Source organism: Neolamprologus brichardi, chromosome 6 (genome assembly GCF_056152115.1).
Source record: "Neolamprologus brichardi isolate AB-2024 chromosome 6, ASM5615211v1, whole genome shotgun sequence".
NCBI classification, from domain to species: domain Eukaryota; kingdom Metazoa; phylum Chordata; class Actinopteri; order Cichliformes; family Cichlidae; genus Neolamprologus; species Neolamprologus brichardi.
In genome coordinates this window covers 13,666,404-13,677,763 of record NC_142109.1, presented here as the reverse complement: position 1 = coordinate 13,677,763, position 11,360 = coordinate 13,666,404, and the positions used below count along the sequence as shown (strand labels likewise).

The following is an 11,360-nucleotide window of genomic DNA, read 5'->3' as shown; positions in this document are numbered from 1 at the left end:
ATAGTTGTATAGACAGTGAACACATCACAGCCAGCCTGTTGTCAGGCGAACCGCCGCTAACCTTACCACCCGCCTGCGGCTAAGTTAGACTGTATCCTGGGTCTGGCATCGCTTTCCCTACGACTGGAGAGTAAGACGAGCATCACCACTCCCTCACGGTAAATACTGCCCAACGCATCAGCTACTCGTACGAAACTTAAAGTAGGTTAGCGTGGTGTTGCTAGCTACCAGTCAGACGAATGACAATGACAACCTGTTGTCTGAACCGGGTCATTTGGGGGAATTTAGAAGCCGGTATGCTCCTTTACGTAATTAATATCAAAAGTGGCTCACTACCACTTCGCTAGCATCAACATGCACCGCTTTCAAAAGCCCCGTTAAACTCCCAGAGTGTCTGTAAATAAACCGAATGACCACGTATGTCCGAACTTAGCATTAGCATCAGTGCTAGCCATTGTTTTGGCTGTAGGAGCGTGGGCTCTTCTCTCATACCTACTCGGCGCTTTTATTGTTGGATGTTAATTCGCATTTAGCGATGACCCACGGTTAACTAATCATGTCTTGCACTGAGCAATAGATTACTCTGCTTGTAGCAGAGTACTTCCTCAGTGGCTCCAAAAACGTGGTCACTGCCACTGTCACTGTGACAGACGGCAGTGAAGTGCATCTGCAACATGAGTCCAACTCAGGAACCAAAATCCATCAAATCCAAAGTTCAATATAATTTAGAGGTGTTGGAAAAACTTATTTGCCTGTAATATTCACGTGCATTTATTCACTGTGTCATAAAAGTGTTGGTTAAATTGTGTATTTTAGCACTAACATATATCAATTGAACACAATATACTCCATGTCCATAAAAACAACAACAACAAACATATTAATAATAATAAAGATTAGACTTAAAAATGTTCTTTTTCATAAAGGTTATAATTAGGGCTGGATCAGCTATCACTGACGTATTCCTTAGTGATGCTGCAACAGGCCCAGACTGCTGTAGGACCTCATGTGATGCACTCAGCACTTCTTCACTCACCTCTTTTCACTCCCTAAATGTTTATATAGTGCTTGTCCTTAAATTTGTGTGTTCTCTCTCCCATAGTGTACCTTTTGTCCTGTCTCCCTCCGACTGTCACAAAAGTGCTTGCTCATAGTTGCTTGATTGCTCCAATACTGTAGGGTCTTATCTTACAGTACCTTGAGCCAAACGTTATCGCTATGTAAATAAATCAGAATCAAAGTAATAATCTGCTCGTGCGAAAGGGAGGACAAAAATAAGAAGCTGTTCTCAGTTTGATGCCATTTAGTGCTTCAGAATAAGACTGGATTGTGTTGTAAAAAGTGCCCTCTTTCATTCAAAACAAAACAAAACAAAAAAACTGAATTAGATTAGCTTCTGCTTAATGAGCTGTAACCACACCAGTGCACTAATAATTTAGCTTCTTAGTTTATTTTTTCATTTATACTTTAGGTAAACACGAATACAGACATGTTGCCTGCATCTTTCGGCTTTTCCTTTTAGTAGATGCCACAGTGGATCATCTGCCTTTGTCACACCCAACCCTCTGCATGTTCTCCTTCGCTACTTCATGAATATACTCTGTGGCTTTCCTGTTTTCTTGTTCCCGGGCAGCTCCATCTATAACATCATTTGTCCCTCCTCTGCATATGTCCAAACCATCTCAGTCTTGCCTGTCTATCTCTGTCTCCAAACTGCTAAAACTCAGATGTACTGATGTGCTCATTGCTAATCTGGTCCATTCTGGTCACTCCCAATGAAAACCTTAACATCTTCAGCTCTGCCTTCTATCTTTTAATTATTGCCACCAAACCGTACATCATCACAGGACTCACTGCATATTGTGAACCTTCCCTTTCACTCTTACTAATAAAAGCTATTTGAATTCTGAAATGTGATTATCTAAGTAAAACTTCATCACAGGGTTTGTTCTTGTACAAGATGGTGGTTTTAATTTAATGAAAGCTGTACTTCCTCCACCTCTGTTAACTTACACTCCAGAATAGTTTTGTGGTCCTCGGGTCTTCAGGATATTTCTCGCACCGTAGTAATCTGTGAACCTTTCCCTGTTTATGTCCTAGAACATGTTTGGATATATCTGGGAGTATGTCTACACATCCTTCCTGAGATACTGGTTGAAATGGCTCATCAGACAAGTAACGGGGACATGTGAGCTGCAGAGAATATGCTCTGGACACAAGCCAGGGGCAGCCAGGACTACAAAAGCAGGTGCGCTAAATCATCCCAAATCTGCTCTACGTCTGCATCCAAGTACACATTTTCTCTGCAGTGTTAATGTGCTTCTCATGTCCTCCTGCAGAGTACTCTCTTCAGTCATCAAAGAACAAGGTAAGAACCTTCTACCACTGTTGGCTTTTCTTTCGGGCTTACCTTCAGTAGTTCTGAACCAATTGTTTTATATTGTTAAAAGACAAACAGTGGGTCTGCACAAACATTAATTGGCAATGATCCTGATAATTAGTTTAGCTCCTCTGATTTCCTATTGCAGCTCCTTAATGCTGGGGGTGTGTTTGTCTGATTTTGTTTTCACGTGGCTGAAATCAAATATCGTTGATGATCTTTGTATCAGATGTGCATTTTTTTTTTACAACATTTAGTTTAAATTTAGTTGTTAGTAGTTATTTGATATAGGCCATAATGGAAAAAAAAGTTAATATATTAGGTGCCAATGTACAAACCGGTACAAAGAAAATCCAAGTGCTGTCAGCCAAAAGGCAAACAACAGTTTAAATACATTTTGCAAGACAGTAATTGCTCTTTTTTTTTTTTTTTTTTTTTTTTTAAGACTCACATTCTTAAAAGCTACAGCAGAAATAGCTTCTATAGGCGTGCATGTGTGTTTTTTGGGACTCTTTTCCAGTTTACGTTTCAGCACTGTCATAAATAAAATCTGTTATCTCACCACTTTTAGCACTGTCAGGCCAGTAAAAGATGTTGGGTGACAAACATTTGAAAAAATTTTGAATATTTGGAGACTAAGAATGTGTAGATATGTGTAATAAACTCCTCAGGACTGGAGCATTGTGGATTTTCAAGTAATCTGAAAGCTTTCTGAGCCCACAGATGTGGGAAGGAATCACCCTTTCCTTCACTATTGACCTCTTTATCTTTTATTGCGCAGTATATCCCCTGAGTTTAATCATTGCTTTATCTTTCACTACCCTAGCCAAGTTTAGGTGAACTGATTACACATGTCATGCCTGTGTATATGGCTTTGTAAGCATTTTTAGATCAATAGTCTGTGCAGGTGCAAGAAGAGATTAGCTGTATCATCTTTTTCTTTTTCTGAGGTTGACTTTGAAAAAACAGTCATTTTCACTGTGGTTGTAAATGACCTAAAAGCATTTGCGCCAGATTTCTGTCTGGTAGCTCTCTGTGCTATAACTTTAGCATGCGCTCTTCCTCTGCAGGTTTTAAGAGGAGCGTTGGAAACCACTAAGGATAGCTTAGAGCAATGTGTGGATCAAATTATGAAAGCGAAGAACATCAAACCTGCAAAAGATCCCAAGTAAGGTTACTTTGCCTGTCAGCTGCAATTCTTTGATGTAAGAGGAATTTTTGAATGTGATTGAATTGATCTTCCATTGCAGGTTCAAAGAGAGCCTCCACATCTGCCTGCTGCAGATAACAGGATACAGCAGCTTGTATATATCTGTAGAAGACTTGAGAAAGGAAGTCTTCAGCTCAGACAACCCTGAACACGAGGCCATGCTTTTGAAGGTATGGATCCCTGCTCCTAGAGCAATAGCAGTGAAGCTGTGTCCATATGCACAGGCTTTCTGCTAAGATAAGACTTGAACCAAGATTTGTAAACTAAGGATGTTTTATTATTATTTCTGCACAATACTAAAAGTAGCATTTAGGATTTTTTTTTTTAAACATCGATTGACATAGTAAAGATAATACCACAGTCTAACATCATATCAGCATAGAAACACTGTAAGTTGTTGGATGGGAGTCTAAAATGCTGGCACAAGGTCATATTAGGAATCGTTGTACTTCCAAGTTATTGTAGTAAACAGATTTGATCATGCGTTTGTTTTTTGTTTGTTTGTTTGGTTTTTGTGTGTGTGTGTGTGTGTGTGTGTGTGTGTGTTTAGCTTTGGGACCTTTTGATGCCAACAGTCAAGCTGGAGTCCAGGATAACCAAACAGTGGGGAGACATTGGATTCCAAGGGGAGGACCCCAAGACTGACTTCAGAGGGATGGGCCTGCTGGGGCTGATCAACCTCGTGTGAGTACAGTACCAGTGTAAAGGCCTTCAAACATCGAGTTCAAAAACAACAACACGAAATTCTGAATTTTTGGGGGATGTGAACTTGTCGTGTAACATTTATGTACACACCAAAAATGTTGGGATTTTACAAAAATATTTAGAAAAACCCCCACAGTCCATTTCTCCTCTGTCTGACATTATTTGGTGTATTTACTCGTTTACTTAGAATCATCATCCTTTTATAAGGTCCACTTCTGGTTTTGGCCTCGCTTTATGTTGAAGAACTCTGTCATAGTTGAATCAAGAACTGCAACCTGGCCACTTTCTGAAACCACAAAGTTCTCAGAAAGGTTTTCACAGTTTATATGCTCTTTTCCCAAGAAGACACTATTGGTCAGCACAAAACATGTGTACTTTTTTTTTTTTTGCCCCAACCACTCTCTCTTTGATCAGTGTGTCCACAGCGCACTAAAGTCCTGGTCTTTGCCTCTGTACCTATTGGCAAAGTCTAATCTGTGACATTTCTGTTTTTTGGACAGTAAACAGTTTTTCCTGGAACGCCTGCTGCAGGTCATATTTGTGCAATCTGTCTGATTATAGATGCATGAACTTTGACACACATCAGCTCTTATAGGTTTTGTAATGAAGTTTGAGGATTGTTGGAAACATTTTTTCCCCCATCGGGTGCTTTTTGGCTGAATTTGTTGAATGTTTATATTTGGTAGGCTCTAATGATTAAACCGATCCACACACAAGAAGCGACAACAGTACTTATCCTAAGATTATATTCCACTCAAGTTTTGATGAGAAATACTTTTAATTACCTCAGCTTACACAGATTATGAAAGGTGGTTGTAGATACAGCTCAAATGGTACGTATAAGGTACACTGTTCCACTCCAAATCCATGGCTCAGTGTAACCCAACATATAATTTTTAGGGTACAACAATAATTACTCACAAAACCTCACCAAGTAAGGTAGATGGGAGCCCTGGCAGAAACAAACACAAGAAGGAGAGGGCTTTGAACCAACAAGATTCAGGCTTCACCTATAAAATAATATTTGAAACAAAGACTGTAAAGAAGGACTGTCAGTAACTCCCAACTCAGCGAAAAATAATTAAACAGTGCTAGAGATAGCAACTAAAGACAAAAGTGGTGCTGATGGAGTAGAGGTGGCTGTTTTACCACCTTTGACTTTAAATGCATGCAGGTTGGCTTCTACAGCCAGTCAGCTGTAGGAGGGGTTTAAAAGAAAAGAAGAGAATGTTAATGAGGATTATAAAAAGAAACAGTCAGTGCACTGTCATAACACCTCCTTCTCCAAGTATTGAATAATGAGCCAGCAGAACCAGTATTCAACAGGACAAAGAGAGCGTGTCAGCATGTCAGACAGACTTGACTTTGAGGCTGAAGGACTTTAAAGGCAACCCCCAACGCGTCAGTCGCTCGTTTGACTTGTTCTTTCGACTGATGATGACAAGAGGACACAAAATGACAAGCGATGTGTCAGATTATTAAAGCAGCACCAGTCAAACACACATTAACTTTATTTTTAAAAGCTGTAGGTCAGAATGATGTGACCTCAACATGTTTAATCATGCAGACTCTGTTTGATGTCATGTTTATTGGTTAACAAGAGACCGTAAATAAACTCTTAATTTGTTTGGCTCTTTGCAGTTTTTTCAGTGAAAACTACACAGCGGAGGCTCGGCAGGTGTTGTCTCATGCAAACCATCCTAAACTAGGGTAAGAGACCTTCGATTCATATACCTTCCACTGGTGTTTGTGTCACATGATGTAGACTTTATTCATTTTTTGAAATTACGTTTTCCGTATGCACAGTATGTCATTTCTACGGTGCACTTTATACTTTTTTTTTAAAGGTATTCCTATGCAATAGTTGGGATCAACTTGACAGAGATGGCTTACAGCCTGCTAAAGAGTGGCGCTTTGAAACCACATTTCTACAACGCAGTGCAGGGCACGCCTGAGCTCCAGCACTTTCATCAGCTGTACTGTGAGTAATCGAATCACACTGCTTTTTGTTCTGTGCGTCTGATTATACACTCACCGGTGGCTTCATTAGGTGCAGTCTCAAGATTGCTAATCTTGGGTTGGACCCCTCTCTGGCTTCACAGCTGCTGTAATTCTTTATGGCAATGAAGTGCTGGAAACATTTCTCAGATTTTTGCCCATATTGACATGATGGCGTCACACAGTTTGACTGTGACAGTGGATTTTTGTACAGTGACCTCAATGTCATGTGTAAGAAGCCACTTTGAGATGGTCTGAGCTTTGTGTCATAATGTGTTATCTGCTGGAAGCAGCCATCAGTAGATGGTAACACTGTGATCATAATGGGGTGGACATGGTCAGGAATAATACTCAGGTAGGTTGTGGTGTTTAAATGATGCCCAGCTGGTACAAAGGAGCCAAGAAAATGTGCCAAGGAAATATTACACCACCAGCAGCAGCCTGAGGTGGGATCCAAACGTTCATGGTATTTATGCCAAGTTCTGAATGTTGCAGCAGAAATCGAGACTCATCAGATCAGGCGACATTTTCCAATCTTCTTCTGTTGTCCAATTTTGGTGACCCCTGAATATTTCCTCTCTTTTAAACTCAAAGATCGTTGTGTGGAAAAATCCCAGCAGATCAGCAGTTTCTGAAACAGACCAGTCCATCTGGCACTGCTATCCAGTTCACATTTAAAGTCACTTAAAAAGTCACTTAAGTCACAATTTGAACTTCAGTAGGCCACTTGGAGCATGTCTACATGCCTAATTGAGTTGCTGCCATGTGATCAGCCAAATTAAATATGCAGTAATGAGCAGTTGAACAGGTGTATTTAAGGAAGTTGCCTGGTGAGTGTATACAAACAAAAACATTTTCTGATAGAAGGTAAATTTTTCAAAAATGTGTGTCTTTCCTCCTTACAGGCTATCTGGCGTATGAATTCGATAAGTTCTGGGTGGCAGAAGAACCCGAGAGCATCATGCAGTTCAACCAATACAGAGAAAAATTCCATAACATAGTCAGGACACACCTACAGGACCCTGGTGTGTGTCTCACATTGACTGTCGGCTCCAAGAACTAAAAGCGTTTTTCACGATGTTACGATTGGTAGAAGGAGAAGCAGGAGAGTTCTTCGTAAACGTAGCTGAGCATTAAAACCCTAAACGCAGACTGAATACTGTTCGGCCCCTCCAGACAAGATCCAGACCAATAAATCCTCTTGTGTTTGGTTTTGTGGTTCATTCATAACGCACGTATCATTGTTGTAATGATATTTAAAGTTTCTCAAACTGAGCACAAATCCAACGCCCTGTACCTCAAAAACAACCATTCCAGAGGGCTTTCGATCACAAAGAGGACTGTAGAGAAAGTAACGGATCCGTCGTTTTGTGAGGCTTTAAGCACTTTGAGTGAGCAAGCAGCCAAATTGTTATATTTAAAGACAGGAAAGGACAGAAGTCCTGCTCAGGAATTTGAAGTTTATGTTAAGAGATAATGGCTAAAACTTGATGTGAGGAGTGATTTCCACTTAATTTTTCCTCTTGTGGTGCTGTCAGCTTAAAAGTCTTGCATGATTTAACGTGTCCCCACTGATGTCATTGATCTGTACTGTAAAATGTACTGTTAGTGATGTGGAACTCTAAACTATACTAAGCTCCTGTTTTCATAACGTTGTGTATCTTTAGACTGATGCTGAATTTTTATGACCTGATCTTTTTATGCCGTGGGTTTACATTTGAGGAATGTATGTAACGACTCACATCTCACTCACTCCAAGTTAGTAAATGCAGATTTGTTTTGAAATGTGCTTCGTGTCCATGTGTTTAAAAGGCAAAAACAAACCACAACAGTTTGTGTAAAACAAGTCTGGTAAATTCAGGACCTGCATAAACACATCCTTTTATGCTTTATTATGGGTACCAGTCGTTCAGTGTAAAGGCACACTGCTTTAAGCTAGCTAACATATAAAACTGACAGGTTTAGTCATACAGGGCTCAGTGCAAACTTGGCATGTTTCTGTAATATTCCCTTCCATGACATCTGGAATGGACTCACTGTGGCAAATTATAAATATAAAAGGAGAAGGCTGTGTCTCCTCATGCGCATAAAGTCAATACTTTTTCAGGAGGCGATCCTTTTTCAACAAAGGATTTCCGCCTTTCTCACCACAGGACAGTGGATTTGTTAAATAAGGCTAACACAAGAAATTATTGTTACTAGGGTTTCCTCATTGAGGTGCCAGTCCGGTTGTGGTTCAGGTATTACAGTCAAACTTTGAGGAATCTCAATTAGCCACTTCGATCCTCTGCTTTGTGACCATCATGGCTCGTTTGATTTGTTCGAAGGAGACGAACATCACGATGTTCCACGATCCCAACCTCAGGAATGAGGGCACGAATCTACAAAATGGAAAAAGTGAAGAGTGAAAAAATGAAATTGTGTGTCATGCAATGCTGCAATTTTTTTGGATTGATACCGATACCAATACTTTTAACTTATAATGTTATTTAGAGGAGAGCATAATAATGATTTATGAGATGAATCATCAATTTTTAATGACCACTGGATTACTTTACTCAATAATGAGTTAACACACCTCTCATTTCACCTTTTTTTTTTTTTTTTTAAAGCCGCTATAGAGTAAACACTCAGACATTTTTCATATTTTATGCCTGAAGAATATTTTTCCTTTTATCCCGATTTAATTCAGTGGGCTCCATACTGAACGTGCAGGATATAAAAGTATCGATACTATCGATATTTGGATCTCTTGATCGTTGGCGGCGCAGGTGAAGAGGCTTACCCTTTGTAGAATGCTGTTGGTCCCTCTTTAGTTAACATGGTCCAGGCACAGTTAATGGCGCTCTTATACTGGCCCGGTGGTGAGTTCATGTATCTCGTCTTTACCACGTCTACCGGGGAGGCGATCACTGTGGTAACGAAGCCGGCGCCAAACGCAGACACAAAGTGGCACGGCAGATTGTCTGAGGACAGAGTTGGGGAAAAGATTACAATACGATCTTTGTTCTCAGCTGTGCGACATAGAAAAACATGTCAGTGCAATCGTCTGAATGGGGCAATATAAGTTCTAGAGATAAATGCTAATATATTGCTATTGTACTCACTGCACCATAAAGAGAAAATACACCGTGTCCTGTACTGCAGGAGCCTGTTGTGCTGGTATCAGTTAAAGAGGTGAGAGGGTGTGTGGATTTTTTGCCCAATCAGCAGTCTCCCGGGGACTCTGTTTTTGTGAATGTGTGTGTGTGTGTGTGTGGGTTTGTGTAGCTCAGGCAAACAACCGTGAGCTGACCTCACCTGACAACAGCTTGTGTCTAAGAATGGCCTCCTTTATCAGGTCGTATGTAACCAGCTCTGTGCAGTTTACCAGGGCGTTTCTTGTGATGTTGGGTAATGTTCCTGAGGGAAACGGATACTTTAATCATTATTGATAAAGGATGTTTTGGTTTGTCTTTTTTAAATAATGGGCAACACTCAAAGAAGGTACCTTTCCAGAGCCCACGCAGGCCCTCGTGTTGGAAGATGTGTCTGTAAGCCTGCATGGTGCCGCTGTAGCGGCGGGCCACTCCGTCCAGATTCATCTGGGCTTGGAATCGAACCTTGACCACGTCGGTGGGCTGCGCAAAGGACACCGCCATGGCACCTGTGGTGCAGCCAGCCAGGATACGTACCAGTACACTAGGGTCTGGAGAGAAGGAAAGACTCAGTTATTTTAATAACAGGCTTGAGAACTTCTAATTTTAGTATCAGTTTTAACAAGGAAGATAAGAAACGGATTCAACAACCCAGACTGAGAATCCTTTATCGCTTTCAAGAGGGAGATAAGATTTAAGAGAGATAGCACTTTCCCTAAATCTTGTTTAACTTATCAGATTTAAAAAGCCTCTGTTCTGCGTGAATTATCTATTGCATGTTTGTCTGCAAGACATAGCCTTCCTTCACTCTCCCCACTTTTTTTATTTTTAAAATGAAGCTTTCCTTCATCTGAATTCCTTATCTAAGGGAATATAAGACCGACTGCATCATCTTTTTGATTTTTGACAGCTGGATATTAAATCTCGAAATCACGACTGTCACCAGTAAGAACAATTATGAAGGTTTAATTAACTTAACCAAAAAATAAATGAAAAGGCAACAACTTACTGTCTTTGCCACCGGTGTAGAAATTTTTAACGTTGTCATAGAGGCCGATTCTGACGGAGGCAAAGCACAGCTGTCTCTGCAGCCCAGCCACCAGACCATTATACAGAGACTTGGGCCCTTCTGTTCGGATCATGGTGCTGATGGTCCCAAACACCCCTCTGTAGCGGATGTCCCCCACTGCCTTCTTCTCTCCTTGAATCTGGGGTCACACATTGTCCTCAAAGTTAAAACCAGCTTTACGGAGCAGCAGCAGAAAGCTTAAGACCAAACGGTTCAGAAAGGTGAAGAAGTTTGACCAAAGGGTGCTGAAGTGGACAAAGTTGACTTCTTCGTCAATAAGGCAAACATCGCGCTGTGTCCCAGAGTAGGCTACAGCAAAGCAAGACCGGCTAAAGATCATATTGATAGCACAGTTAGTACCTGTAGTCTGACTTTGGCTGTGTCCAGAGGGAATGTGACCATGTCGGCTATACAGGCTGCTGCTCCAGCACTCGCCATCTTCACACCCAAAGGAGGAGGAACGTCTGAGGGTTTAAGTCCTACCATGTTTCCTACTGCTGGGACGACAGGTACGCATCCACGCACAGAAATACCAATGAAAACACAAAAAAAATCAGTGTAAGGTTCTCTTCTAGAAAGCAACCACATAAACATTAACCTCTTGTACAAATCATTTGTCTGTTTAAATGAAAGGTTAATCAATAATCAGAGTGGACTGATGCTCAAGACATGAAACACACTTACGATTGTAGTCCGAAATTGAAATTTCCTTTTAATCCTCGGGTGGGTTTTTGGTACCGAGCAGGATGCGATTGGTCAGATTAAAATCCACACCGGGCCCCACTCAGCAGGAAGGAAAGACTCATCATTTGCTGTGGTTTTATGTTTTCTGGCTGGCGTTTTTATGACATCCTCGGAGAG

General features: G+C 40.9%; 2 protein-coding genes across 3 annotated transcripts; one reads left to right on the top strand and one right to left on the bottom strand.

Moving 5' to 3' along the window:
* elmod2 (ELMO/CED-12 domain containing 2) lies at window positions 1–7,504 on the top strand. The gene is made up of 9 exons (XM_087841718.1): window positions 1–158; window positions 2,101–2,248; window positions 2,340–2,368; window positions 3,451–3,548; window positions 3,631–3,760; window positions 4,141–4,274; window positions 5,937–6,005; window positions 6,143–6,276; window positions 7,199–7,504. The coding sequence occupies exons 2-9, from the start codon at window positions 2,104–2,106 to the stop codon at window positions 7,354–7,356; spliced, it is 897 nt and encodes a 298-aa protein (XP_087697844.1). The 5' UTR covers window positions 1–158; window positions 2,101–2,103; the 3' UTR covers window positions 7,357–7,504.
* Window positions 7,505–8,140: 636 nt separating this feature from the next.
* On the bottom strand, window positions 8,141–11,360 carry ucp1 (uncoupling protein 1). 2 transcript variants are annotated; one of them, XM_006787047.3, is made up of 7 exons: window positions 11,184–11,360; window positions 10,860–10,996; window positions 10,440–10,638; window positions 9,784–9,981; window positions 9,594–9,695; window positions 9,079–9,259; window positions 8,141–8,674 (listed from the first exon to the last, which is right to left on the bottom strand). In XM_006787047.3, the coding sequence occupies exons 2-7, from the start codon at window positions 10,983–10,985 to the stop codon at window positions 8,560–8,562; spliced, it is 921 nt and encodes a 306-aa protein (XP_006787110.2). In that variant the 5' UTR covers window positions 10,986–10,996; window positions 11,184–11,360; the 3' UTR covers window positions 8,141–8,559. The 2 variants fall into 2 exon arrangements, with proteins under 2 accessions (XP_006787110.2, XP_035762172.2); XM_035906279.2 differs by having other exon boundaries at window positions 10,860–10,993; window positions 11,184–11,355.

Bases quoted from the DNA above. Each gene is read 5' to 3' on its own strand.
- ucp1 (XM_006787047.3), bottom strand. From the start codon at position 10,985: ATGGTAGGACTTAAACCCTCAGACGTTCCTCCTCCTTTGGGTGTGAAG. The intron at 9,696-9,783 runs GTACCTTCTTTG...CGTTTCCCTCAG, and splicing joins CCTGCGTGGGCTCTGGAAAG to GAACATTACCCAACATCACA. The intron at 9,260-9,593 runs GTGAGGTCAGCT...CTCTGTCCTCAG, and splicing joins TAGACACAAGCTGTTGTCAG to ACAATCTGCCGTGCCACTTT.
- elmod2 (XM_087841718.1), top strand. From the start codon at position 2,104: ATGTTTGGATATATCTGGGAGTATGTCTACACATCCTTCCTGAGATAC. The intron at 3,549-3,630 runs GTAAGGTTACTT...CTTCCATTGCAG, and splicing joins AAACCTGCAAAAGATCCCAA to GTTCAAAGAGAGCCTCCACA. The intron at 3,761-4,140 runs GTATGGATCCCT...GTGTGTGTTTAG, and splicing joins ACGAGGCCATGCTTTTGAAG to CTTTGGGACCTTTTGATGCC.